Genomic DNA, 27,831 nt, shown 5'->3' on the forward strand with positions numbered 1-27,831 from the left:
ATTGAAAGTTCCCCCTTTGGTTGTAGTATATCTCGCGTAGGTTGTTAAATAGCTGTCGGTCGTCTGCGATGTGTGTCACAATTTCTTGATTAAGTTTGGCCGGATGACCTCTTCTTTCTATGCAATATAGAAGCCGAAAAGGCACAGTACTGTTTTTATTGCTTCTGGTGTCTTTTAGAGCAGTGCTGGGTTGAGTATTTCCAAAATTATTGATTGATTGATTTGTGATATCAGTAGAAGTAGGTAGGCGTGTAGGCGCTGGTTGGGGGTTCGGGGTATACATCGATGCAGCGCGAGAGGAACTCTGGCCGTTAGCTCCTCCCTGTGGATTGTTTGTAAAATTTGTTGTCTCTATATGTTTTCGCAGTGCTTGCAGGGCTCCTGGTTCGTATTCGATGTAGTCATCATACAGCCTTTTTCCGTGACGCTTTTCAGTATTAGCAAAATATAGACTTTCGTTGTACATGGAAATACATACATTTGTCCACCTAAACCGTTGATGGTGTTCTGGTATACTCCCTCTCTAGCAACCCGAGTTAAACTCACTCAAATAATTTTGAACAGTTTAATAGACCCGAGTTAGAGCTTGGGATAGCAAAAGCATAATTATGTGCCGGCGCCATATCTAGAGTCAGGGCGGTCCGTCTAGCGAATCGCATTTCTATCAAGACACTGGTATGTACTTTGAACAAAACACCCATAGCGTAATGTACATGGATGCATAGGCCCATGTAGATCTACCCATCTCTCAAGCTAGCGCCTTAGCAGTGGGGTGCAGAAAGGATGGAAAAGTGCAAATGGGCGAGTGTGATTTTGCACCTCTCTGTAAAGCCATTTTGCTCAATGCAACTTCCTGCTGTTTCATCTTACAACACGGGCGCATGGATGCGAATATCGGCGTTTTGACGCCATGACTGCATGGACTTTGCAAAAAGAGAAAATGTAAACATTGGCTCTGATTCGACCAGTGCCAGAAACCCATCACATTAAAAGTCCTGGAGATACCGAGACCGTTTGGTCTATATTATCGTGGAAGTGTGGTAGACTTGTCACATTATCCTATTTGAGATAGCTCACAAACCCCCGCTCAGAAATTTAAGATAGCCTCTAGAGTAAAATGAAAAGATACAAAATGAACGGCTTGCAGCTGTCAATTTCTTCACAAAAACCTAATTAGATTAATTTGGAACGGCAGTTCCATGGAACGCGGCGCCCCAGCGTAGGCGAACCTGGGGCAAACGCGACGACTGAGCGACCAAAGCACGGCGACTGGTGTCTAGACCGTTGGAGCTTGTACTGATCAACACAGGCATTGTTGATCTGCAAGCGCGGCTGTTTTGGCAATGACCTAGCGCGTCTCAGGTTGTAATTGGCACCCCTAGAATGAAGTCATAGGGAAGATAGCGGTAAGCTAGCTAATTCTTGATCTGGCTCTCGCAGAACGTACATGGAATCGGAAAAGAGGAAAAAAATCTCTGGCCCGTCTTGTTGTCTCGCATGTTTATTTTTTACATTTTACGTCAAAACTATGTGACTGCCTATATGGCCCGCAAATCAGGCCATGCGTCCGACTTCACCCCGTTTTTTTATACGAGCATATCAGGCCACGCCATCACACGACATTTATCTTGAACCGTTTGAGACTGCAGGGATCTTTAATATACAGCCGTTTTCCGACTGGACACTTTTTTCACTAGCGTTCTCCTTTCTTGCATACTACGTTCCTTTTTTTTTCTCCTTTTCTTCCGGGACCCACATCGGTGCCGAGATATCCCCAAACCGTTGTATTTGCTTTACTTATGAGGACAATAGACCATCCTGAGATCCTTAACATGCGTCCATCAGGATGCCGAGGGATCCGAGAAGGATTCTGCGAGTTACAGAATCTTCACGAGCTTCGATAATCCCTGCTAGCAGCATGCCATGCGAATACTCATATGTAGCAAACCATAAAGGGGATCCAAAACAAATAAAATAAAAGTTGCCCGAGCCGAGCCATCGGCCGAGTGGGCCCAATTTCGGAAGTTGAACGGCACCGTTAGGACCACAGCGGAGTTTCTAACGTGTCGCTTGCAGTAGGTCAATCGTGGAAGCCTGACAGGTACTCTCCGTACTCGTACATAGCTGTTCAAAAATTCGATGCATCGATTTCTGGTTTGAACGCCTCTGCTTCATCTCCCAGACCCTTGACCGCGATCAAAGCGCGTAGCGTAACGTATATATTAGCTCTCGAGCCTAATATGCGGTTATGCCCTCCTCGTATCATCCACGTGGTCGCTTGTTTCATCAATTGGTGACCTTTCGCCCTGCTATCCATGGGTTGAATCCTGACGGCCCCCCGGTGGAGGTGAAGTGGAGGAGATTGCAGGGATCAGCCCACATCTGCCGATTCCCTGCTTGTTCCCAGGTGGTACTAGTCCGGAGTTGCACAACCTAGTCTTATATCGATGGTCTGATTCGACGTAACACTTCGTCTCCTTCTCGATGCACTTCTTTACGCTCTCGCTCCGAGCTTGAGCGATCGTCAGAAACCGGGATGGTCACCTCTCCTGGAAGGTGACCCGCTCACATCCTGTCTCTGATGCCCAAATCGAGTTTAGAGGGCATCGGATAGAAAAACGATCGTGCTGGGGGGGGTTCGGATCTCACACTGGCACATGGCGGGAATTTGACACCACCTGGGCAAGGAGTATATAAATGAAGTGTCTGCCCCGATCATGCGTTTGCCACGAGGTGCCCCATTTTTACCTTTCTCATCCCAACGGTCTTACCTTTTTTATTTATACAACCTCATCGTCTCTATAGGAGTGTATCATAATTATACCACTGGCATCCTCCTGCAATAATGCCGCATGATTACGGACTTGGCGGTGTTGGCTTCCAGCCAAAGCATATCGACCGGAAGGCTATCCACACCAGTCTAGAAGAGAGAATCAAGTATCTCCATGACTTCCTCGAATTTGGTTCAGGTAAGTAGATTCTTTGTTCCCATCCAATGAACTTTATATTCAGACACTAATTTTTGTTTAATTTATCAGCCGATATTGAAGCCCTCGCTAGCGGTGCCAAGTACATTAAGCAACTCATTCCTGCCGTCGTGAATCTCGTCTACAAAAAACTTCTTCAATACGATATTACATCTCGTGCCTTTCACACTCGGACAACGGCAAATGAGGATGAGTTGGAGGACGACTATCTACACGAAGATACCCCCCAAATCCAGCGACGCAAGATGTTCCTTCGCTGGTACCTTATTCGCTTGTGTCAAGACCCCACAAGTATGGAGTTTTGGAGATATCTAAACAAAGTCGGGTGCGTATTTTGATCTCAATTCCAGTCGAAGAGAACCAGCCAAGCTAACCCCATCAAAGAATGATGCACAGTGGCCAGGAGCGCATGCACGCCCTTAACATCGAATACGTCCACATCAGCGTGTGTATGGGATACATCCAAGATATTTTCCTCGAGGCTTTGATGTCTCACCCGCACCTTTCGCTCCGTCGCAAGATCGCTCTTGTGCGTGCGGTGAACAAGATCCTTTGGATCCAAAATGATCTATTCGCCAAGTGGCGTGTCCGTGACGGCGAAGAATACGCCGACGAAATGTCGGTCTATAGTTTTGGATCTCGTGAAGGTTACCTCGGAGATAAGAAGATCCTTGGCTCCAGCTCAGGCAGTTCAGAGGAGGATGACAGGTCGAGTATCGCTAGCGGTACGACAACGGCCCAAAGCATAGCTCCGTCGACGGCTCCGTCAACACATACCACAGATAGTGGGCGGACTGCGCAAAGTGGTTCAACTAAAGCATCGGCATGCCCCTTTGCTGAATTTTCTAAGGCGCAATCTATGGAAACCAAAATTTGGGCTGGGAAGAGTTAAAGACATGGGTTGGACTGGGATTTGGTCGCATTTGAAGCGAGTGGTGGGAATTTCTGGCGTTGGGATTGCATGGGCGGAGTTACAATATACGAATTGAATCTCTATTCTTTGCTATTTTGCACTATAAAGCGTAGTCGGGTATATTATAGTGATTATCGATTGACGGGGAGAGAACCAGTTCTCCAACGGTTGTTGGAGAACAATCCAACACACTTGAAAGCCCTCAAATTTTGGATAAGCTGTCTTTGGCGGGGAAATAAATAGTTGTGTGGAGCGTTCTTGAAGCGCCTGACAGACTCTAGCAAAGTATTGGGCGGAAATGAACGCCACTGGATTTCAACGGCTGGATATGGAGAGCATGCGGATGCGGGCGGATTAGGGCTATCCGCTAGGATAACACTGAGTAGGGACTTGGATCAGCTATTTTCCATAACAGTATTGTTTCTCTGGGAATTGAAAGGTAAATACTAGTAGTATATTTCTGCTTTCGAGTATATATTGTATGAAAGTGTATACTATCCGAAAATCCGATCGGATGAATAATCACCAAGAAATGATTAACAACTCTCAGCCAATGGCGGAATACTTCCGGGCGAGCTCCACTTTGGCCACTGCTTGAGTGGACAAAAAGCATAAAAATGATCAAATTGTATTCTTAATCAGCCTTGGAAGCTGGAATCTCGGAAGAAGACCCCCACTCGGCTCGTAGTCAAGGCAATTCAGAACGTATATACAGTTCAACTCCATGCTTAACTCCAGCATCCACAATTGAAGTATCTACGGTACGCGATCGGAGATAAGCAGAACCCCGTTCGGTCTATTGAAGTTCGAGGTCAAGGTCCAGTTCATCACCCCTCCACCATCCACCCTCCACCCCACATCTCGATCCAATTCGGCAAGATCAGCTTAACTATTGACTCGTTAAATCCAACCCCTCCTTCGCGACATTCTTGTGTAGTACACCTACTTCCCATCTTCTCCTATCCTTCTCTACATCTCGTCGAAATTACAGTTCCCCATAATGGCGCAAAACAGCTCCGCGGTGACTCCGCTCATCATCAATAACGAGTCCGTCGTGACCGACATCAAGTTCGCCGTCAACGCTCCCGCCACCGGTGAGCTCTCAAGTCACTGCGCCGGTGCCTCGGTTGACGATGCCGTGCGCGCCGTCGAAGCTGCGCAAGCTGCATTCCCTGCCTGGAGCAAGACGAAGCCCTACGACCGTCGCGATGTCTTGTTTAAGGCCGCTGAAATCATGGACTCCCGCAAGGAAGAGTTCATCGCATACCAGCGCGAGGAAACTGGCGCCGGCCGCCCCTTTGCTGAGCATACCTTCAACCTCGGCGTGAGCTTCATCAAAGACTTCGCAGCTCGTATTTCGACTATCGAGGGCATCGTCCCGAATGTGACCCGCGATGGCGAGGGCGCTATTGTATACAAAGAGCCATATGGTGTGATTCTGAGCATTGCGCCTTGGTAAGCTTCCTCCTGGTGCAGATTCGATACTTTCGGGGATTTTCAACTTTCCCCGGAATTTGGACTTCGTTATACCGCACTGTGGCGCAGTGTAATAGTTGAAACTAACATAATTGATTCAAATTCAGGAACGCTCCTTTCATCCTGGGCACTCGTGCCATCGCTCTCCCCATCGCGGCGGGTAACACCGTCGTCTTCAAGGGCTCTGAGCTCTCTCCCAAGTGCTTCTGGGCTCTCGGTGACGTCTTCCGCCAGGCTGGTCTTCCTGCGGGCGTCCTCAATGTCATCTATCACCAAAGCTCCGATGCGGCCGCTGTAACCAATGCGCTGATCGCCCACCCCTATGTCCGCAAGGTCAACTTCACCGGTAGCACCCTGGTTGGTTCTATCATTGCTTCCACCGCTGGCAAGTATATCAAGCCCGTTCTCCTCGAACTGGGCGGCAAGGCTTCTGCAGTTGTCCTTGACGACGCGGATCTCGACAAGGCGGCCATGAACTGCGCCGTCGGATCTTTCATGCACGTAAGTCTTCATCGCAATTGCAATTGCACTGCTGCTCTATTAGAGCTACCCATATATACCACCCACCCTAAAATTCTCGAAGAAAACTTGAACTGACCAACCCAACCCAATCAGTCCGGCCAAATCTGCATGTCAACCGAGCGCATCGTCGTCCAACGCAAAATCGCCAACGAATTCAAGCAAAAGCTCGCCGAAACTGCAGAGAAAATTTTCGGCAAAGACGCACCAGCCCCCGTCCTCGTCAACGCAGCCGCAGCAACAAAGAACAAGAAACTCGTCTCAAACGCCGTTTCCCAAGGCGCAAAGGTTCTATTCGGTGACGCTAGCGCTAACGAGTCCATCGATACTCATATGCGGCCTATTATCGTCGACGGCGTCACTAAGGAAATGGATATGTATGCGACCGAGTCTTTCGGTCCGACCGTTTCGCTTTTTGTCGTTGATACGGAGGAGGAGGCTGTTGCTTTGGCGAATGATACCGAGTATGGTCTTACTAGTGCTTTGTTCACTTCTAACCTCTTCCGTGGTTTGCGTGTTGCTAAGCAGATTGATGCTGGGTATGTGTTGCTTTTCTTCGTGCTTGTTTTCTGTTTCTCGTTGATCTTATACTAATCGCTCGTCTTGAATGTCTAGTGCTGTCCATATCAACGCATTGACTGTGCACGATGAGCCGGTTCTCCCTCACGGTGGATGGAAGAGCAGTGGGTTCGGTCGTTTCGGTGGAATCCACGGCTACGACGAGTTCTTGCAAACCAAGACCGTCACCTGGTTCGAGTAAGTAAAAATAGATAGTGCCAGGACGGCAGTCCTGTCTGTCCCCAGTCAGCTGGGGGTGCGGGTGTGTGGAGACGACCTGCACGAGATTTCGGATATGTGGGAAAGATTTTCAGCTTGATTTCGATTCTTCTTTGGAGCGGCTCTTTGGTTCAAGTTTATTTATAACCCGAGACTCGGGTCGTGTTTTCTTTTGAAGCCTTAGGCGGAATAAAACATAATACCCCTTTCTGAAATGACAACATTGAAAGTTTCATGTGCACATCCTGCCTAGAAGTAGCACAAGAAGTTCCGAATTCTCGGTCTAAGTTTTTTTCGGAAAGAAATGTCTTGGATAGTATCAACACCTGAATGGAAATCCGAAAGGGAGATATCGACCTTGATTCCAATGGGCATATACGGCAGGTGTATCATGGATTCAGCTTAAGCCAAGAACTATGGATACTGTCTAATTATCCTAATATAAAAAGGAGCATAAGCATAATAGAGTGATCTTAGGTTTTTAAGTTGGCGCTACGAATATTGACTCCTTTAGTACGGTGTACGGAGTACACAGAGTAACCTTCGATGGTTGCCTAGGGGTGGTACCCGGTAGTATTCGTGATACCTAGGATCGAGTGAATACTCAATATAAGCTGGTACGGAATACAATCAGGAATATTTGTTGAATTGCACGGGTCTAGTGTAGTACTAGATATGATTGACCGCTACGGTATAGGACAGTACGAAGGTGCAATAATTACGGACATCGTGGGTTGTTTTCGCAAAAACAGATCTTTGATAATGGTAGAATTACATTCCATTCGTTGCCATTCCATAGTCTAATAGGGGACGAGACGGTTCTTTAGATGGGCCAGGCTCGTAGAGTCTCGATCCTGAATGCCAGTTTCCCTGGGGTGACCTCGAGAGATAGTAGTACTACGAATCCCCATCTAAACCTTGATTGTCATGCTTCGAAGAGAGATTTGGTGCAAGTGATTTGAGTTCAGGCAAAGCAAAACGCTCAATCTAGATAGTACAAATTATGGGATCGATGAATTAATCCTCTGCTTCTCGACTCTCAGTGCAACAGGGCGATATGTTAGCGGGCGGCTAAGTAAGTGAACGACCGGCGTAGGATTGTCGACCCTTGGTTGCCTGGAAATCCAATTGCACTCTTTTACCTAGATGGGAATGAGCAGGAACGCAGGAACAAGGAGATATCTTAATATAACATGACTGATCTGGCAGGTAGCATCGTTCGCGTCGGTTCCGAGATGCGAGATTAGTCCGTGGACCCGCGCGCCTTGAGGCACCGCGCCAGGCGAGTCCAAAAAGGTATTCAACAACGAACCGGTGAGGCTCTACTCCATAACCTGATTTTCAGGGACCCGGGTGAACAAACCGAGATCAATTTCGTGCCTCGAAAATATTCTGATTGGAAGTAGTTCGACCCATCATTAGGGGCGAAATGATAACTTAGTCCGTTAGACCCGCAATAGCGTCCGAGTTAACCCCATCGACAAGAGACCAGACTCGGTCTCGCCAGCAATTACCTCAAGGCGGGTCTGCATGGATGGTCTTGTGCATCCATCGTGGCGCATCGGAGATATTACAGGCGATTTATGTTTATACGGAGTGCAATTGGTGGTATTCCAGACTTGGCGGGAGCGCCAAAAAAGCCTGTCTCTCTCTCAGCTCCGCGAAGGAATCACTCCCCTTATGGAGAAAATGACCGATAGTTATGACGAGTGTCTTGGAACGAGTGCGAAGCCTCGAAATCATGCTGACGCTGACGGGCGTCTGGTTTTGTCTTGGCTGAGCTTCTCGTATTCGACATAGCCAGCATAGCCTCGCAATTTTTCCGGCGGGGTGCCTGACCGAATAGAATATCGTACGGAGTACGGAGTACTTAGCATGACAGGACGTAAAGCCATGCCAATGCTGTACCTGCATGTCAGCCAAGAAAGGCCAATTTCCCTTAGCCAGCGAAGCGCCGGTCTCGCCAACATCAGTTGCTGGAAATCTCCCGCACTCGGACCGCTGACCCACGATACCCTAAACCTCAAAGCGACCGCAAAACCGGTTTGGCAGCGGTGTGCTGTCCCTGCACAAGCGTGCGTGCAAGCGTAGCTACGGAGCACGTTAGTACTAGCATTAGTTACTCTATGCAAGAACGGAGGCTCCAGCAGGAGCGAACTCGATCCAGCGCTAGTCCAAGAAGGAAGGCATCCGATGCGAAGAGGCTGAATGCATTGCCCGTTGCCCGTCGGCAAGATTCAAGATCCATTCCATCATAGTTCACGGGGTGGGGTGGAGGCGAAAGGGCGAAAGTGCTCGAAAATGGAGTCAGACACAGCTATTTTGAGCGCGCGATTCACCGAATTCCATGGGTAAAAGTCAATAGCGCGGAGGGAGCTCCGCGTCGGGTCTCTCGAGCCGGAGCAGTCAGAGAGGAGAGGGGTCCCTAAAAGATTATTATCTCCGTCCATCGGGTGATTGTGAGTGGACCAGTGCTGGACGCCCTCCACCCCACCACGCGAATTGGGGTCAGGAACAAGAAATCCGTTGGCCCCCGGCAAATCACCGTGCACGCTGTGAGACAATCGAAATTTCCAGCACGGAATACGGTCAGTACGCAGGATGCACAAAACCAGAGGGAACAGCCACAGGCCGAGTGGCACGGCAGCACGCAACCATCCAAACAGTCCACACCGTCCCCTGATCAGCTGTTGATCCTTTCCGATGACATCTTTGGTCCGACGAACAGGCGGGATCGGCATTGTGATGGGTTGGGTTCATGGGGGTGGGGACTGAGAGTCCACGATGTTCAGGGGAGCGGGGAGGGAGTAGAGCTATCGCTTGTACCTGTGCCTGTAAGGAATACGGAGGAGGCCGGTAGACATAGATGATGGCAGCGCCGGTGGCGTTGGAGGAGGAGGAAATGAGGGAAGGATTTAAGGACGACTGATTGGAAGTCACAAAAGCCATCGGGGAAAGCGAAAGAGAAGAGAAGAGGTCCAAGAGGTCCCTGCAGGTGATAGGTGATCCATACGGTATGGTATGGTACAGGGTATTGAGCCGGAGAATATCCGGGTGACCCTTGAGTGTTGTTACATACGGAGTATAGACAACAGAGTAGAGTAGAGTAGAGTAAGACATTTAAAATTAGATGCTATGGATGATTTAGAAAATACGGAGTACTCATAATGAGATTAATCCAGAACAAACAGGAGTATTCTGTATAGGTAATCATCTCAATTACGGAGTCCAGTTATTAAGGGTGACCCAAGATTGCCCGACCCATTCTTGGCCCTGGAGTACCTGGACTACCCTGGACACCCTAGACAATCCAATTTCCCTTGGTATTTTTGGGTTTAGCTTGGAATGGTGATGGCACTGCATTCCCCCTCCTGACTGGTGGATTCCTGTATATACACAGAGTACACAGAGTTCCCATTTGTCCAACGGTAAGGCTTCGCCTTACCGTCTCCAGGATACACAACATAGTAATACGCTAAGGATGCACTAAGATGCAGCCCAAGACTCAAAATCCCACGAGCCACAGCCCCACGAGGATACCGTTGCATCTGTACTGTATCTGTACTCATGGTGGGCTGCGATGTAAAAATAACCAGATCATTAATCATATCCAATGTTATCCATCACCTCTATCCTTTCTATCACTCCATACATATCCAAAATAACCCGGTGGCGTGTGAACACAATTGCCTCCCTCCAACCAGGGTCCGTCTCTATACTTCGACTCACCTATTCTTGTAGACACTCGGCTGCGCCTCGTAAATATCCCCCCAAATGTCGTAAATCTAATTCTCGCTTGCAAAGTAGGCTTTCGATGCCGACCCACCCACCAGTCTACTACTGGCTGGTGCCTGGCCAGCGGGGGGGGACTGATTATGGGGCTCCCAAGTGCCCTCCCAAAGTGCCGCCTCCACTCCCCAAACCCTCCGAGAAAGTAGAAAGGCACTCGCCCTCCTCCTTTCCTACTTCTTCTCTCTTTCTCCTTCCAACAGTCGTTCTTTAAACCCAAGTCATTCGTTGCTACCCAAGCGTCCTTTCGCTCTATTATCCCAACTTCAGTCATTCTTTGCTTCTACAGCACCAATCAATCAATCAAAATGCGTTTCTCCACCGGTACCGTTTTCTCCACCCTCGTCGCCCTCGCTGCGGCCTACACCCAGCCCGACTACACCAAGGGCCCCGAGGGTAACGCCGTCCGCGCTCCCGGTCTGAACGACCAGGTCCCTGAGGGCGCTCCCTACGAGATCAAGTGGGACACTCTCCTCGGTGACCGTGTCTCGCTGGTCCTTCTCCGTGGCCCCTCCTCCAACGTTGTTCCCCTCGAGACCATCGTTGAGGATATCCCCAACACTGGCCACTACACCTGGACTCCCGGCTACAACCTGGAGGTTGACACCACCCACTACGGTCTGCTGATCGTCGTTGAGGGCACCGGTGCCTACCAGTGGTCTTCCCAGTTCGGTATCTCCAAGGGTAAGGGCTCCGGCTCTACCACCACCACCACCACCGCCGCTGGCTCTGGCTCCGGCTCCGGCCCCACCGTCACTGTCATCGAGGATGTGACCACCACCTACTGCCCCGAGAGCGAGACCGCTGCTCCTACCTCCACTCCCCTCACCATCACCACCGTCATTGAGGGTGTCACCACCACTATCTGCCCCGAGGAGGAGGCTTCTTCCACCCCTACTGGTGTCTCCCCCGTCTCTTACTCCACCCAGATCTCCAGCGTTGTTGTCACCACCACTGAGTGCCCCGAGGAGAGCCAGACCCAGCCCCCCGTCGCTCCCACCACTCCCGCCCCCGTTACCCCCAGCGGTAGCCGTGTGCCCCACGTCCCCTCCGCCTCCAGCACCCTGAAGAGCACCCCCCTGGCTGTTGTCCCTACCGGCACTGCTTCCCCCTCTGCCTCCGCCACCCCCGCCTTCAACGGTGCTGGTCGCACCTCCATCAGCCTGGGTGCCGTCATGGCTGGTCTCTTCGCCGTTCTGGCCTTCTAAGCGGTTTCACCCCCGCTCGACTTGAGGGGAATTTGACCTGAAATCTTATTTTACCCAGGTCATCTCTCTCCTTTTGTCTTATCTTTCTGTATGAGTTTTTTCCCATGGATCTCCGGATCTCCAGTTGATAAACTCTTAATGCCCTTCGTCTTTTTTGCGAAGGAGGTATCTCGACGGAATTAATGAGGATTGACACAAATTTTACCTTTTTATGGAACCACTTATTCTTATTCCCATTTCTTGTTTCTATTTTTACGGGACCGGTTGTCGGTTCCCTGAGCTGGGCTTTCTTTTGCGATCTTCTTTGTGTATCATCTGTTTTCTCTAGATTCTCACGGGAATCAAGTCAGCTTATGCTCGTAATGACATGCTCTATCCTTATATCTTATTTCTCGTGTCCTTTCGTCTCCTGTAGTTCAATGTAGCGTAGCGATTGGAGTGTTGCTCCAATCTTCCATGAGCCCCTCTTTCGGTGTATGCAGCAATCCGAACTTTCGTCGGCGAAGAATCTGGAATGGTTGACAACCCACGTCACCTGGAATGTATACTTCCAAGCTTCTCGAACAAGGCCTACTAGTCGGATTTCAAATGGATCCAGATCTCCTTGATCCGCGCATCCGAAGTCGAGTGGATACCGGTAGCCGCATCGTGAAGCATAATTAAAGTTGTTACATATAAACCACAACGGCCGCAGACGGACTGTTTCAGATAAATCATGACAACGGCTGAGGCGGATGGGTATGAGCCTAGTACGGTAACTATCGATCAGTATACAGTATCACGTGGCCTGTGCCGCAGCCCTCTAACAGCATAGAAACACTCGAAGAAAGATACATAGTATCTGCCGACAATCTCGTTCATACCCTTACCGTGCGATCCTAGAATCAAGCAATTTACGCACACTCTACAAGCGAAGAAAATAAACTTCCCAATCGGGAGCGACCCCCACAACGCAACCCTGGGAAGGCGGGCGGTGTATGTGGTTAGTCACGTGATACCGCGATAAGTTTCGATAAGGATTTTTCGTTGTTGGCCCCGGGCCCGCCACGACGGAGTGAGGACCAGACATCTAACACTCAACCCAACTCGCTTCAATCTACGGTGCTGCAGGCAGTACATTGCATTTATAGCACAGCATCCATTTACACCCGACACAATGGTTCAAGGATCTTTGAAGAAGAAGTCTACCACGGCCACGGCAAAGCGGTACGTTCAATGCAGAACAGAGCAGGGGGGCAGGCAGGCAGGGCAAAGCAGGGTACCCAGGACGGTGATTTGAAAATCCAGTCCCGATTCTGTGCTTGCGCCTACGCCTGGTCCTGCTATATGTGAAGCGAAGTGACGAAATGATTGAAAGAACATACCCACGAAGAGAGGAAACAAAGACCATGGAAAACCAAACTGACCCGATTTCTACATAGTGGTGCGAATGCCAGAACCAGACCTGGTGTTCGACAGGTCGCTCCCAAGAAGCAAGGCCTTGTCAAGGCGGCTAAATTGACCAAGGTATGTACAGTAGGGCTCGGATGGGGTGTCCCAAGGTTGTGGATTACGATTGCGATTGAGATTCTCTCGCTTTGCAGATGCAGACTCTTCCAATCCAATCCAATCCAATCCGGCAACATATTACTCCTCCCTCGGTCCACCCTTGAAATAATGGCAATAACTAACCAAAACCTCGCTCTAGAAACTCACTTCCGGACTCGTTTCGAAGACGGAGCGCAGTCTCGCGACCAAGGCGGGCCATTTGGAGCTGTTGGCTGGTGGAAAGAAGGATCGGTTGGAAAAGGAGAGGAAGAAGAATCCTATTCACAATGGACAGAAGAAATGAGCGGGGTTGAGGGCTATTTTCTTTGTCCGATTGTTCGGTTCCTTGCAGGTTTCTTTCTCTCCCGTTAGGTTGGTCAGGCTGGATGGGATGTTCCAAGGGCGTGGATATGGGATATGTTTGGAATTATAGGCATATTACCCATCCACTGGCACCTGGACATGTCCTCTATGGTCCGATCGCAGCGATACATTCATGAATTCGATACCCCGTTCTCGCTGATCATACTACTACTACTACTACTACTCGTAATAGTACTAGTAGTACCTCCTATATACTAAAAAATCATATTCATGCCCCAACCTTACTGTATAGTAACCACTGGTTCTTCTAGAGGTATGTATTGAAAAAGAAATGTGTACAAGAATCAGCCCGCGCCATGGATGAAGATGAGAAAATCAACATGCTGGGCGGAATTCGTTAATCATAAACAAGATAGTGTGTAGTGTATCAGTCGTGATGCGTAGAAGAAATGGCAAGAAAATCCGGAAAAAGATATCAACAAAATCTGAAATATAAACGAAAAGAAAAAGAAAAAAGAAAAAAAGGGTATCTAATGGGTCCAACTCCAGTCACCGTTCCAAATCCATGCCATGCCATGCCTTGCCTTGCGTGTTGCTGCCGCTTGTTTTATTTTTTTCACCTGTGCTCAGAATTTAGAGACTCGGCTCGGAACACCAGCCTGCTCAATCAAATCCTGACCATGCTCCATCCAATTCGCGAATCCAGCATCCGACGAGTCCGAAGGGAAATCGTCCCAGACCGGATTCTCCGAGTCCGCATACGAAGACCAAGTTCCCTTCGGAATGTCAGAGGTAGACCACGACGGCAGCTTGGCTAACACGCAAGTATAATAGACGTAAAGGATGCGGCAGAGCAGCTCGACGCGATCAACGTAGTGCTGCTGCGTGGGGTCGGGGCTTTGACCACCATCGCCGAGGCGTTTCCACCACGAGCAGCGCCATCGCAGCGAAAGCAGGATGTGGCCGAGTTCGTTGAGGAAGCGGATGTGCGTGTCGTGCGAGATCTGCTTCCATTTGATGTTGTAGAAGTCTCGCTCTAGTTTGCGGAATCCTTCGACTTCCATCATTCGGCAGATTATGCGCGAGAGTTGGGCGGCGAGGAGAATGTCGCGGCGGTCTTCTGGGTTGTTGATGTCCATTGAGCGTTCTTGGCCGTTTTCGTCTAGCGGGACGAATGTATAGCGGGCACGACTGGGCATGTTGTTCCACTGTGAGAGGAGGGTCTGGGAAGGAAGGTTAGTCGGTTTGAATTTTCTGCCAAGAAAGTAGATGTACTCACGTATGCCTGGTTCATTGGGTCGCAGTCCTTGACGCAGCTTAACCAGTTCTTCGACTTGTCTTTGGAATCGACGATGCGCCGGTCGATGAACTCAAGGAAAGTTGATTTCGAGTTGCCATTGTACTCGCTGAGGCTCTTCAAGAATTTGTATGTCTCGCCAAGATCGAGGACATACAGTGAGCCCCAAGCTTGGCTGGCACGGATGTTGAACCGGCCCTGGCGCTCCCAAGGAATGACAAAAGTTGAGTCATGTCGAATTCGGTCGGAATTTCCATTCGGACTCGGCCGTTGCCGTCGACTGTGGGATGGTTGACAGCTCGTTGGGCTGGAGAAGGTCAGTTTGGTGGCCCATCCATATCGTATTTAATGTACTTACAGATGTAGTTGCAGGTTCCGAATTCAACAATGCTAGAGAAGCAAGCACGAGCACAAGGTTGTTCGTGAAGAGTAGGACGGCATGCATCACAAGGTGCGCTTCCATCACACTGTTCATCGAAGTTAGCATCATTCAATATAAAATCACATCGGAAACACTGACCTTGCGCTTGTTCAATCGGCACTGAACACAAGTATCCTTGTTCTTGCGGCGTAGCCCAGCGTTGGCTCTGCCGACCATGCTCAGAGGACCCTTGCGTCGAGCTCCCCGCGGAGGGGAAACAAAGTCCGCTGACGCAATCGAGCCACCTTGACCGTCTTCCTGTACAATTTGCAAAGGCTTAGGTTGGCCCTGGTCCATGGACTGGGGGTTTCTGTTCTTGCGCTTGCGGACGGTAGCCACAGACTGCATTGCAAGAGGCATGGGTCGACCTGACGCCCGTTGGCCTGCTGAAGAGGAAGCACGAGACCGGGAAGGAATGCTGCTGACCAGCGAATCGGCTGGAATCTCGCTAACCATGAAAGCGCCCGTGCCGGGTACCGATGACTCTGGGGAACTGTGGTCGGGGGTAGCGATTTTCCATTGGGCATCCTCGTCCACTTGACGATCGGCGAAGGCAGGAGCGTCATCATTGGGGGCAGAGTACGAGTACTCGTATAGGCCGGACACATCACCGGCTACAGAAGAATTCTCCGACTTGAACTGGAACCCGTCTTGTACAGGTTTGGCGTGAGCCTGTGGCGCTGGTGATGTCTGGAGTGAGGCGGGCAGCGAAGTAGGGGGCGTCATCTGCGTCACGGGCAACTGCGATTCGAGGTTGTTGATCCAGCGCGACTCCAGGGCTCGGAGGGAAGGCTGATAATGGCCCTTGGAGTTATTCTGTGCGTTCATCGGCATCGGCACTGTTCCTTGGCCGGCCATGTTCTCCATTGAGATTCCGTGGGGCATCTCAGGCCATTGTTCCATCATCGGAAACGACGGAGGCACCTGCTGAAACATGATCGCCTCAGCCGAAGCATCCGGAAATTCCTGCCCCTGAGGCATCTCGCCCACGTCGTCAACGATCACGGCTCCTCCAGCAGAGTTGTTGGGACCTTTGCCGTAGGGATACATCACGGGTGCTTCGAGGGACATGCCCGCGGACATGCCGGCCGCAACGGAGTTGAAGAGCTGGAAGTGCGGCCATGTTTCGTCGGCGTGGAAGTTGTCGTCCGTCGACGAGGGCATCGTACGAGGGCTAATTGTGCCACTGCCTGTGCTCTCGACGCCGCCGTCGACGTAGTTGAAGGCCTCGTTGGTCACATCGCGTTTCCTGTGATTTCCATAGCGTGTCAGCCCCCTCTCTTCTCAACCACCTCTGGTCGTCCACACCAGCGAAAAACACGGGGAGTGAGATGAAATGCGCACCTGTTCCGGATCTCTCGCGATCGATCAAGCAATGAATTGGTTAGCGGGTCATGAAAGGCGCCCAGGTCGGCGACATCGGCGCACTGGCTCGATTCTTGGCTGGTATCCCACTCGGGGGGTTGGTCGTATCCCAGGTGTTCCCACGAAGCGACGGAGAAGGCGCCGTCAGTTTGCCAATTATCCAGAATTTTTGGGTCGATACCCGCAACAGTCGCAGCGCTTCCAGTGTCCATACAGGGTATACGCGGGCGAAGAGGTTGGCGTTGGAAGAGGCCGGTCAAAGATCGCAGAAAAAAAAAGACGAGACTTTTTCTTCAGCGACTTTGCGGGAGGAATGGGTCGACGTGTTGCAGTAGCGGAGCGAAGTGAGTCTGATCGATGATGGGTGAGGAGTGAGAAAGACAGAGGGGAAGAAGATGACGAGTTCCCCACCACCAAAGTTTTGCGTCTGCGATCGCCTTTCGTCGTCTTGGGATCCGCACAGACCACGGCGGGTTGCGCGGGAGGATAGCAGTGGTACAGGTACTGGTACTGGTAACTGGTACTCAGGGACTCAGGTACTAACCTTTAGTAGTCCCAACAGAACAGGTTTAAAATTGGATTCAAAAATAGTCTAGTCCTAGTAGATATTTAAGAGATGTACAGCAGTAATTAAGTGGTGGTGCAGTACGAGTAACTATAGTGTAGGTATACTGTCTACTACATAGGTGTAGTATACCCATACTATGGAAGAAGTACTCAGTACTCAGTAGTCGGACTGATGATCGCCGAGCCAACAAGGTGACCAACCCGGTGGACTGATCTTACGCGAGACGATCACAAATCGCTGATAATCAACCAGGAACGTGCCAACCAGAGCCAGGACCAGCCAAGTACCAACTAGTGTTAGCCAAAGCTAAGCAAGGCCGTTCAGTCCAGGGAATACTCAGTGCCCAGCAGTACCGAGTAGTATCCATACTGGATTAGTCATGTTATTCAACAATATATGGGTCACGTGGTGACCACTTAGGCTAACCCACTTCGGTCTGTATGCACAGCAGTTATGCTATGCTATGGTATGCTCTGGTCATACTTATACTTATAGTTATAGTTAATTATAGTTGGCTATCTATAGACTATTTATGATATAACTACATATACTACTGTAAATATACTATACTCTACTCTACTCTCTACTCTACTCTCCTCTACCATCCATAGTATACATTCCTAGGATACTCAATGCAAACTCTGCACTCGCCTCACCGAGACTCCATCCGGCCCAAGTGCCGCTCCCCGCAGCCCGGACAGCTTCACCGTGGTCATCCCCATTCGGCACCCCGGTATGCTCCATATACCAATGGCAAATCCCTAATCCAACGACCCCAATGGCTCAATCCTTAGCCAGCTCCCCATAAGTACTCGCCCTCCAGTCCCATGGGGTTTATCTGCATGCAACTGGAGTCTACTGGAGTCAACTAGTTCTAGTCACAGTCACATTCACAGCTACTAGTTACTACTACCAACACCAAGAAACAATTATTGTACAGCCAAGGACCGCCCAAATATCCCCCATGCATATCCTGGTACGTGCTTCTCATTCACGCGACCATCTTTTCTTTTTTCCAGCATCATATGGCATCTCTCTATCTCTCTATCTCTCTCCCTACTATCTATCTATCTTTTCTTTTTCTCTTTGCTGTCCCAGTTCGCATCCCTGCTAGCATCCCCGCTAACCCAATACATTAGGTCGTCAATGACGACGGCCCGCCAAACGAGCGCGTCTCGCCCTACATCCGCCCACTCGTCGACGAGCTCCAATCCGCCGGCCACCTCGTCTCAGTCGCCATCCCCGCCGCCTCACGCTCCTGGATCGGCAAGGCCCACCTAATCGAAGCCGAGCTAACGGCGAACCTCGTTCACCCCGACTCCTTCCAGCCCGACGGAACCTGGGACTCAACCTATAAGCCTGAATCTACTGGTCGATCCGAAGATGGCCAACAAGTTCAACCCGACTGGATCGTCATCCAAAACGGCACACCCGCCAGCTGCGCCCAGCTAGGCCTATACAACCTCTTCACAGACCGACCACCCATCGACCTCGTAATCTCGGGCCCAAACCACGGCCGCAACGCCTCAACAATCTACAACCTCTCCTCCGGAACAGTCGGCGGAGCCCTGGAAGCCGTTTTCTGCGGGAAGCGCGGCATCGCGATTTCATTCGGTAGCAAGGATCCGCAAACTGATAGCGTTATTGCGGCTGCGGCCCGGCTGGCTGTTAAGGTTGTTGGTCATCTTTTGGAGAAATTGGGACGAGAGGGTTGAATTGTATAATATCAATATCCCCATGCGCGAGGACGTGGAGGCTCAGCCTGTTTTGTATACGAGGACGTTGCCTTATTATTGGTCGAGGGGTTGTCTTTATGCTGAGACGGATAAGAGGAAAGAGGAGGCTAAGAGGATTTTGAATGGGAATGGGAATGGGAATGGGGTTACGGCTAATGGGGTTAATGGTGTGCATAAGGAGTGTAATGGTGTTAACGGTGTCAATGGGGTTAATGGTGTGCATCATGATGAGCCTGAGACCAAGGCTGAGACTGGGACTGTCTCCAAGCAGCGCCATTTCAAGTGGTCTGCTGATTTGTCGGATATGAAGAAGAGGTTGCAAGAGAGTGAGGAGGGGACGGATGCGCATACCGTTCTGAATGGCTCGACTAGGTATGGTCTTCTCTCCTTGTTTTGCTTTGTTTCACCACCTTGATTTGGTTGCCCCCACACATACAGTACTAACAAGTTATATAGTGTGACTGCTTTGCGCGCCAACTTCTGGCACGTCCCTGGTTTGGATGGGCCGATAGATCTTGAGCTGTGAGATCTTGAACTACTATGAGATCTTAAACTCAAGCTCGAGCTCACTGACAAAGGGCTCCCTGAATCTTGCGGGTGACCAGATGGTCATTAATATTCTCTTTACCACATCATTTCCTGGCGCGGGAGCATTGACATTGCAGGGTCTGGCATAGATGTTGAAACTTGTACATAGACATACATTTATACGTGAAACGTTCCATTTACCATTGAACTAAGTATCCTATCACTGGACCGCCTACAACCCCATACTATCAAAACGCAAAATATCAAGTTGGGCAAAAGCACGAGCATAGGCAAAGTATAGGCGATGGGGCGTGTCCACGGGGTATCACATGAACAGCGAAAGAAAAAGAGAAAAGAAACAGCTTTGCTAGAGACTAGTAGATATCACAGCCTTACAAAGCGCGCGCCGCCTCACCTGCACCACTATCAACCGTCGTCGCCTGCTCGGCCCGCATCTTGCCCTTTCCAGCACCGCCCTCACCAACGCCCATACGGCGAGCTACGTAGCGCTGCGCAATAGTACCAGCCGCAAGCGAAAGCGATTCCTCGATCCACTCAGCAGCCCACTCGCGCGGATCCACGCCTCCACTCTCGATGATCTCGGCGATGGCCTCCGGTGTGACGGCGCGGGGAACCTCTGCATCCTCGGCGTCCGGGTTCTCGATAGCCGGGGCAGAAGCGTCGAGCCATTCAATCCACTTCTGAGGCACGGCCTGGGAAATAGTGTGGAAGGCAATGCCATGCACAGGGTCGTGAAGGTACAGCGCGAAAGAGATCTCTTCTTGCGGCTCGGGAGTCTCAATGGCTCCAGGTGTGGCGGGCTTCTCGCCCGAAGCACCGGCCTGGAAAAGATCCGACGAAACGGTCTGGGTGATAGCCTGAATCGCCAGGAAGATATCACTGCTGCGAACGGGGTTTGATTCGCTCAAGACCTCGGTGGCCTGTTTGGCGGCTTCTTCAATTCCGCCTCGCGAGGAGAAGTATTCCGTAGCGTAGGACTCGGCGCTGGCACGAGCGAGCTTGGATGCCTCGATCGTTCCGGGCACGGCGTTGATCGTCCGTGGGGTTCCTGGTGTTACTGTCCGCCACCAGGGACCATCGCCCCATCCTGCACTAGAGATATATCCGCCGACGTCGAGACCGCGCTTGGGAGATGATTCTTGGCCCCGCTGAATGACCAATAGGTCGCCGCCCTCGACTTGCGCCATTACGCGAGAGAAGACAGCGTACACTAGCGGGTCGACGCCGGGGTAGCCAGAGAGATCGTGCGTTACGTGAATCTGGAGGCGTTCGTGAGAGGAAATTGGGGGTGCGAGGGTATGGATGAGGTTGGTGAAGGTTGGGATTGCCATGCTGCGAAGCTCGCCGCCTGTGAAATTGGTATTAGCGGGAGATGTAAATCGGTTTTAGTTGAATGGAGGGCATAATACCGAGATCTCTGAGGGCACCGACATTGCCCTTCATATGCTGCGCCCAGCGCTGGGCTTCTTCATTGTTTTGAATTTCCTTGACGGCGGCCTCGGCCTGCTTCATAGCTGCAGAAGCTGTTGCGCTGGCGGTTGCGAAGATGCCACCGGACCAGCCGCCCCACCAACCACCACCTTCGGCCTCTTCCTGCTGCTGCTGCTGCTGCTGTTGCTGCGAGGCATCCTCGGGCTCTTGTTTGGTCGGTTCGGGTTTAGCACTGGCACGAGAAGAACGGCCAGTTTCCTCTGACTGGCGGGCCCGGTCAATGGTCGCACTGGGCCGCGGGGACCGTGTGGAGGACCTCGCCTTGTCTACCGAGAGTCTAGGGGTACCAGGTCCACTGCTAGGTCGCTGGGCAGCTAAGTGATCCAGCTCGCTGAGGATGTCCTCCTGTGCGGCCGTTGCATTGTCGACCGTGGGGGCAGCGGGGGCAGGGGTCTGCTTGGGCGCCTTTTCGGACCCGTCGATGTCAAGGTTATCGAACTGAGCTAGGAGCTCATCGCTTGTGGGTTTTGCTCCCTTTGGAGGCATGGTGTCTGGGAGAGCACTGGGAGGGGATGTGTTCAGGAGAGGTGACGACACCGAAGGTTGTTTGGAGCTCCCGAGGTGGAGACACGCGCCAAGACCACTTGCGTGCTATGCAGCTAGCAGCTAGCAGCTAGCAATGTAGTTATCTATGTACTGCTAAATACCTAGGCACTATAGAATCAATTGGTTTTACTTTTTGACTAGGCTCGGTGATTAGTTAGAGAAATTAGAATGCAGTGGAATACATATTGACAGACTTTGGATTGCATTGATTCCAAGTTGCATACTAGATCCATCCATGCAGTGCCATCCTTAGGGTGCAGATGTATACTTTTCTAAAGTACTTTTAAGGGCAATCTTTATAATTACCCTGGGCAGGTACTATTTTTTATATCCATTCAAGATTAGTAACTAAGTAGCTTGCTAACTTGAAAACTTGAAGTACCTAGGTATCCTTTGGTTCTGGTTGGTACCTATACTAGTTAGTAGTATATATTTCAATAGATCCAAGGGCTGCTACTGGGGAATACCCCGAAGAACATGCAGGATACCTAGGTACTATCGATTAAAGTACTCCGTAGCACTAATATATGCAGCCTCCTATCCACAATCTCGTACTACATGCAATGCTAGTAATAGTAACCGTAGAACAGACCCCCCGGGACCCCGCAAGCCGACACCCGCGGCATCTCTTTATCGGACCGCATCCGCTGCGGGACCACGCGGGGTTGGCGATAAAAGCCATCAGAGTTACTCACTATTTCTAAGGTTTCTCCCTCTCCTTCCTCCAGATCTACCGGAAGCACTTGACCACGATTTAATTTCCTTCCTCCAAACCACCAATTGAGTCCGTCACCCATAGCCCCCCAGTACCAGTAGTTATACAACCTTGGTATACTCCCGGAGCCTCTCTCCCAGATCTAACGACTACTAGTACTTCACCTGGGCAATATTTACTACTCTAGTACTCTGTACTACAATCCCAATCACCATGCGCCTCCCATACGTCCCCGACCCCCCACCAACCAGCACGCCCGACGAAGCCAGAATCCTCTCCAACGTCCAAGCCCGCCGAGCCCCAAACCCCCTCCTCCCCTCGACCTCGCCCTCCTCCACTCCTTCCCCGTCGCCGACGGCTGGAACTCATTCATAGGAGCCATCCGCACACGAACCACCCTCTCCACCGTGATCCGAGAACTAGCCATCTGCCGCGTAGCCGTGATCAACGGCGCATTATTCGAGTGGGAGCAGCACGCGCCGTTACTATCGGAGGGCGGATTGAGCGACGAGGCATTGGCGGTTGTACGGGATGCGAAGGAGGAGACATTTTCCGGTGCGGGCTCTGTGGCGGAACGGGTTTTGAGTCGCGAACAGAGGGCTTTGTTGAGGTATACGGATGCGATGACCAAGACGGTTACGGTTCCCGAGGAGGTTTTTCAGGAATTGAGGGATTGTTTCTGTGAGAGGGAGGTTGTGGAGATTACGGCTACTGTTGCGGCTTATAATTGTGTGAGTCGGTTTTTGGTGGCGTTGGATGTTGGGGAGAAGAATCATCTGCATTAGGTGGAAGTCATATGGTAGATAGATATCAAGACATGGAATATCAATCACAATCATAATCACAATTACTTCAAGTCGGCTAGTACCAGTGCTAGTAGTACTTGGTTACTTGATTTAGCTTTGGAATGTCTTCTATTTCATTGGGCGGGGCGGAAGGGATGGCCCGTCAGAGTGACATGGCCATTTACCCCCTGGTGAACCTGAACCAGTAGATTAGTAGTATGATATGAGTGTATTGTACTCGTAAGCGATTCGAGTCTACGGGATGGTAGCCTGAGTGTTTGCCAGGGAAGTAAAAGCCGAGTCATTTTGTCGCGTTTGCAGCCAGGGGGCAGTAGTAGTGTAGATGAACTCGCCTTTAGTTGATCACGCGACCCAACCCAGCTGGCCAATATAGATTATTCCATCACGCCAAGCGCACTGGAGAAGAAAACTCGCCTGAGGGCGCCCAGAGGAAGCCCTGAGGAAGGGCAGAGGCGACAACGGTTGACGTCAGGCTGCAGGGAATATAGATGAAATCGCCAACGGAAACGGTTCGTGGGGCCGGGGCCAGGGCCAGGAGGCGGTTCTCTCGGGCTCTTGCAGGAGGACCGATCCAGCGAATAGCAAGTCCGCGAATAGTGTAAGGGAGAGCATTGGGCTTCTGGAGAATAATGTCAGGCTTCATATACTGGTAGACGCGAAGGAGCCGATAGTCGGTAGTTTCGGGCAGGATTAGGATAGTTTGAAAAATACGGGTGATGGGGTCTGTGCAGCAGGTTGAGACAGCGATCGGATCAAGGGGGTAGAGGAGGGTATAGCATTAGCATCACGATGGAGTCTGGAAATAGAAAGAGTAATATGCAGAGGATTTTGTCAGAAGGTACCTGGGTATATCATAATTAATTATTACTATGAAACTGTGGACGAGTGTGGTGTAGTACTAGTGTACTGGTAGTCACTGTAGAGTGTAGGTGGTTCTGATACTTCCAATCTGATGTTATGTAACTATCCATAGTAATTTGGATAAATGGAATGGCATACGAATATAATATTATTATAAAAATAATATTATGAGTATGAATATATTAATAAATGAATAGTAATAGTTCTATTCTAGAATACTTAAATAAATACTATGGACTACTAGTATACTACATACTACACCTCCCCTGATTGGCTCCCCAAGTGGAGAGGATTACCATTCTCGTCCTGGAATGGTCACTACAAACTAAACTACTTCCTCAATCTCTTTTCGCCCTCAGCTTCAACATCTTCACCCATCCTAATCCCCTCTCCCCATGTAATTTGTCTTCCTTTTGTCACCCGATATCGATTCTCCGCATTTGGTTCCCCCCATTGCCCTCTCTCTTCCCCCTCCCCCGTGTGTTCCTTGTGTATGATCCTTTCTTCCATAAGGATTTTTCTCTGCGCTCTCTCTCCCCCATACTCCCTCGCGCGCGGAATCATCTGCCTTCCCCCCTTGGTCAGCATCAGGCCGAAGCTACTATTTACTGGACTTGGTCATTTCTACTTGATTCTTATCACTACTTCAACTTACTTGGGACCATACCCGATCGGCCCCCTTTCTGGTTGTTGTGGTGGTCGCACTTTGTGAGAAGAAAAACCTCCGGCCCAGCCATCTCTCTCACTCACAGTCTACCTACACATCCCTGGCCCGCGACCAAAGTCCAGCGCTTCTCCGAGTCCAATTATTGGCCTTGCCTTTAAACTACTTCTTTCATTCTCCCTTCGCATCGGATCTGATGGTACGTTTTTGCTCTCTCTTTTGCCCTTTTCTCTCACACCTTTTCTCTTTTTCCCTCCCCTCTTGAGTGTTCCATACAAGGTTCATCTGATCCACACAATTTGCCGCGACCGTGTCTGCATCACTTCTTACTTCCCCCCCCCCCCTACAGAAATGCAAATCATTTCAAAATCTTGGCGATTTGGAAATTATTGGATTCTCTGTCTCTTTTGATCTTGTTGGATACATTTCCCTCCCTGATCTACCTGGGTTTTCCTCCCTCCCTCCCCCCCTCCGGTAGTCCTTCTCCCCTGGAGATTACGTTTCTGATTACCTTTTGACTGGTCTTGGCGCCACAAGCGAAACCGGCTAACCCCCATCCTAATCTATACAGATCTCATCCCCTGGAACTTGGTGACTTGCTAGACAGGTGTGAGTTCCTGAGGGTATCTGAGTTTTCTTTTTCTTTTTTCTTTCTTTAACTCTACCTCTCTCTTTCCATAATGTCCCCTATCCCTCGGGGCGATTTGGACATGGACAATCAGTCTTCTGATGTCGGCGACAGCCAGGACTCTCCGCTGCGCCGTCAATTTTCCGAACCTTTCCGGCCACAGTCCACCTCCACTCAAATCTCTCAATCTCCTGAACCATTCGCCCAGAGAGTAAAATGTGAGTGGTGTGGTAAACTGTTGGAAATTCCGGAAGATGGTTCCATTTCCGGACATGAACTACTCACTTCTCACCACGCCACCCATCATCCTGATGAACTCAATGAAATGGATTATGATGGTCCCGATGATGGCATGGATGAAGATGTCGATGACGCCGTCGAAGACGGACTCGATGAGGGTTTAGATGAGGGCCTCGAAGAAGGCCTCGAAGAAGGACTCGAAGATGGACTCGAAGATGGTAATCTCGACGAAGAAGAGGAAGAAGATGAAGAAGTCGATGGAGACGATGAAGAAGATCCAAATGCCGAAATCGACTTCAACGAGGAAGACGTCAACGGTATTGCTCAGCCTGGAGAGGAAGGCGAACCCGGCGAACATGAAGAGGAAGAGCCCCTCGAGACAGCTCCTCCTTCGCCTGCCGGTCACCAAAACGGATCAAGTGGTCCAAGTGATGGCGAGAATACAACTTCCAAGACATCCGATACCAATGTCAAGGTCGCTCCAGCACCACAGACGAAATATGACCTTCTTGAATTCTTGTCAAATCCCCGGAGCGCCTACCCCGATGGCTTTCGTCAACGCTTATCGGAATGGCAGGCTCCAGAAATGACAGATCGACTTCCAAAAATCTGGACAGTCAACGATGTCAATAACTTTTGCCCTACATATGAGCAAGACACCAACAGGATGGAAGACGCTTGGCAACAAGTCTTCCGCGATGCTAAGCCAAAGAAGCGCGATGCGGCGGAACCAATTGCCCGGCCCGCCCCTTATAAAAATACCGAAGTCGAAGCCGGTAAATTTCTTGATATTAACTCTCCCGATGAACTATTGAAGATTCTTCAAAAACCCGAGTTGCTTTCACCCGAAGAGCTGTATGTGGCCTCCGAGGCTGCATCGTTCATGATGAAGGCATGGCAAGACGAGTACATCGCTCTTGATAAACTTTATCTTCACGCCCACCGTCATTATCGAACGTCGCTTTCAATTGATGCTAAGAGGGATTTCATGACCGGCCATAAGAAGCGAAGTGGATACCCGTTAGCCCGAGTGCCCGAAAATAAAGTCGACTTTGAAGAGAAGAAAGAGGCCATGTTGTATGGCTACAAGCACAACTACTTCCCCGTTAATACGACCACGGCAGTCAGCCGGCTCCAACAGAATCCTTTCGCTCAAGGCGGCTTCATCCCGACTCCCGCACAGGCGAGGAAGATGATTGCCCGAGTTCCACCCGAGGAGCGGAATCCAGATGGCTGGAACCCTGTGGTAGCACATGGCGTTGAATTTGTCCCTAGACTTTGGGAGCCCCGAAAGGAGCCCACCGTTAAACTCACCCGCAAGCGCAAGGCCGTGGAAATTGATGCATCGAAGAGTGACACCGAAGAGACACGAGAAAATAGTCGCGATGCAGAGGAGACAGAGGAGGAAGTTCATCCTGTGAAACGACGCACCCGAGGTCGTGGGGGTCGGCGTACTACATTTGAGGTACTTCAGCCTGAAACTCCTATTGTCACTCCTTCTCGTGGTCGTGGACGTGGCCGTGGCCGTGGCCGTGGACGAGGCGTGGGTCGCCCCTCCGCTTCCCGACAGTCCCTTGATTCCATGCAAACTCCAATCGCATACACCCCCACATCTACGCGTGGCCGAGGAAAGCGAGGGGCTAGCTCGCTGGCGACGTCGACTCCTCAGACTTCCCACCCCGCGACTGAAGACGGAACTCCATCTTTCACTGCGATCTCGCCAATGCCAGAGCCTACACCACCCACCAAGCTCACACCAACTATAAAGCGAGATGCCACGGCAGAGGAACTCGAGGAGGCCCGTCGACAAAAGATTATGAACTCTAAGAACCCGAAACGAACCAAGGCGATGCTCGATCACTGGGAACGGTTTAACAGGGAAGGCCGCATTCGCAATCCCAAGCGCTCCAAAGCGCAGATCGAACAAGACCGAACGGATGATCCTCTGGGCCCAAAGGAAATGCCACACCCCGGTGCTATTCCCGGTGCTGTTCCCGGCCCTGGCCCTGGCCCTGGCCGTCGCCGAAAATCCCCTTCCATGGCACAGATTCCTAGTGGCAATCTTGCACCGAAGGCTCCTCACCACTTGGGCCCAATGCCCGGCCCGCAACAACACTTGGGTCCGCTCCCTGGACCTCCGCCCGGACCAACACTGCCTTCGCTGGGATTACCTCACTACGTTCCCCCCCAACATTTCAACCCGCCGCCCGTGGGACTTGGTCAACCAATGCCGACGCATGCTCAATATGCGCCGTTCCCTTGGGTACCTTTCCAAGGTCACATACCTGGACACCCGCCTCCGGATCACCACCGCCGATGACTTTGAAAAGGGGGGTCTCGGGTGAAATATTCAGTCGTCTCAAGCATCTCGGCCCCTCAATACGGTATTTGGCCAACAATATCGTCTCTTATAAACGGTCATAG

General features: G+C 50.7%; 11 protein-coding genes across 11 annotated transcripts; 7 read left to right on the forward strand and 4 right to left on the reverse strand.

Moving 5' to 3' along the window:
• Window positions 1–2,845: 2,845 nt before the first annotated feature.
• Window positions 2,846–3,879, forward strand: N7509_003251 (protoglobin family protein; the record flags this gene model as incomplete). The annotated part of the gene is made up of 3 exons (XM_056627888.1): window positions 2,846–2,969; window positions 3,039–3,312; window positions 3,372–3,879. The coding sequence occupies 3 exons, from the start codon at window positions 2,846–2,848 to the stop codon at window positions 3,877–3,879; spliced, it is 906 nt and encodes a 301-aa protein (XP_056490622.1).
• A 1,021-nt stretch (window positions 3,880–4,900) lies between these two features.
• N7509_003252 (aldehyde dehydrogenase) lies at window positions 4,901–6,655 on the forward strand (the record flags this gene model as incomplete). Its single annotated transcript, XM_056627889.1, has 4 exons — window positions 4,901–5,355; window positions 5,484–5,877; window positions 5,992–6,434; window positions 6,511–6,655. The coding sequence occupies 4 exons, from the start codon at window positions 4,901–4,903 to the stop codon at window positions 6,653–6,655; spliced, it is 1,437 nt and encodes a 478-aa protein (XP_056490623.1).
• A 2,269-nt stretch (window positions 6,656–8,924) lies between these two features.
• N7509_003253 (uncharacterized protein) lies at window positions 8,925–9,413 on the reverse strand (the record flags this gene model as incomplete). Its single annotated transcript, XM_056627890.1, has 1 exon — window positions 8,925–9,413. One exon carries the CDS (start codon window positions 9,411–9,413, stop codon window positions 8,925–8,927), a length of 489 nt encoding a protein of 162 aa, XP_056490624.1.
• Window positions 9,414–10,769: 1,356 nt separating this feature from the next.
• On the forward strand, window positions 10,770–11,669 carry N7509_003254 (GPI anchored serine-threonine rich protein; the record flags this gene model as incomplete). The annotated part of the gene is made up of 1 exon (XM_056627891.1): window positions 10,770–11,669. The coding sequence occupies one exon, from the start codon at window positions 10,770–10,772 to the stop codon at window positions 11,667–11,669; it is 900 nt and encodes a 299-aa protein (XP_056490625.1).
• Window positions 11,670–12,825: 1,156 nt separating this feature from the next.
• On the forward strand, window positions 12,826–13,500 carry N7509_003255 (DUF2462 domain-containing protein; the record flags this gene model as incomplete). Its single annotated transcript, XM_056627892.1, has 3 exons — window positions 12,826–12,875; window positions 13,091–13,175; window positions 13,357–13,500. 3 exons carry the CDS (start codon window positions 12,826–12,828, stop codon window positions 13,498–13,500), a joined length of 279 nt encoding a protein of 92 aa, XP_056490626.1.
• A 646-nt stretch (window positions 13,501–14,146) lies between these two features.
• On the reverse strand, window positions 14,147–16,815 carry N7509_003256 (uncharacterized protein; the record flags this gene model as incomplete). The annotated part of the gene is made up of 5 exons (XM_056627893.1): window positions 14,147–14,743; window positions 14,800–15,124; window positions 15,172–15,284; window positions 15,338–16,487; window positions 16,583–16,815. 5 exons carry the CDS (start codon window positions 16,813–16,815, stop codon window positions 14,147–14,149), a joined length of 2,418 nt encoding a protein of 805 aa, XP_056490627.1.
• Window positions 16,816–18,135: 1,320 nt separating this feature from the next.
• Window positions 18,136–19,433, forward strand: N7509_003257 (5'/3'-nucleotidase SurE; the record flags this gene model as incomplete). The annotated part of the gene is made up of 4 exons (XM_056627894.1): window positions 18,136–18,147; window positions 18,311–18,847; window positions 19,002–19,279; window positions 19,364–19,433. 4 exons carry the CDS (start codon window positions 18,136–18,138, stop codon window positions 19,431–19,433), a joined length of 897 nt encoding a protein of 298 aa, XP_056490628.1.
• Window positions 19,434–19,827: 394 nt separating this feature from the next.
• Window positions 19,828–21,433, reverse strand: N7509_003258 (DUF5427 domain-containing protein MTC1; the record flags this gene model as incomplete). Its single annotated transcript, XM_056627895.1, has 2 exons — window positions 19,828–20,804; window positions 20,866–21,433. The coding sequence occupies 2 exons, from the start codon at window positions 21,431–21,433 to the stop codon at window positions 19,828–19,830; spliced, it is 1,545 nt and encodes a 514-aa protein (XP_056490629.1).
• Window positions 21,434–22,421: 988 nt separating this feature from the next.
• N7509_003259 (carboxymuconolactone decarboxylase family protein) lies at window positions 22,422–22,993 on the forward strand (the record flags this gene model as incomplete). The annotated part of the gene is made up of 2 exons (XM_056627896.1): window positions 22,422–22,436; window positions 22,478–22,993. The coding sequence occupies 2 exons, from the start codon at window positions 22,422–22,424 to the stop codon at window positions 22,991–22,993; spliced, it is 531 nt and encodes a 176-aa protein (XP_056490630.1).
• A 403-nt stretch (window positions 22,994–23,396) lies between these two features.
• N7509_003260 (uncharacterized protein) lies at window positions 23,397–23,657 on the reverse strand (the record flags this gene model as incomplete). Its single annotated transcript, XM_056627897.1, has 1 exon — window positions 23,397–23,657. The coding sequence occupies one exon, from the start codon at window positions 23,655–23,657 to the stop codon at window positions 23,397–23,399; it is 261 nt and encodes an 86-aa protein (XP_056490631.1).
• Window positions 23,658–25,219: 1,562 nt separating this feature from the next.
• N7509_003261 (uncharacterized protein) lies at window positions 25,220–27,727 on the forward strand (the record flags this gene model as incomplete). Its single annotated transcript, XM_056627898.1, has 1 exon — window positions 25,220–27,727. The coding sequence occupies one exon, from the start codon at window positions 25,220–25,222 to the stop codon at window positions 27,725–27,727; it is 2,508 nt and encodes an 835-aa protein (XP_056490632.1).
• Between the last annotated feature and the right edge of the window lie 104 nt (window positions 27,728–27,831).

The sequence above is a fragment of the Penicillium cosmopolitanum genome (assembly GCF_028827165.1).
Source record: "Penicillium cosmopolitanum strain IBT 29677 chromosome Unknown utg000005l:1.0-4006212.0:1.0-4009387.0, whole genome shotgun sequence".
NCBI classification, from domain to species: Eukaryota; Fungi; Ascomycota; class Eurotiomycetes; order Eurotiales; family Aspergillaceae; genus Penicillium; species Penicillium cosmopolitanum.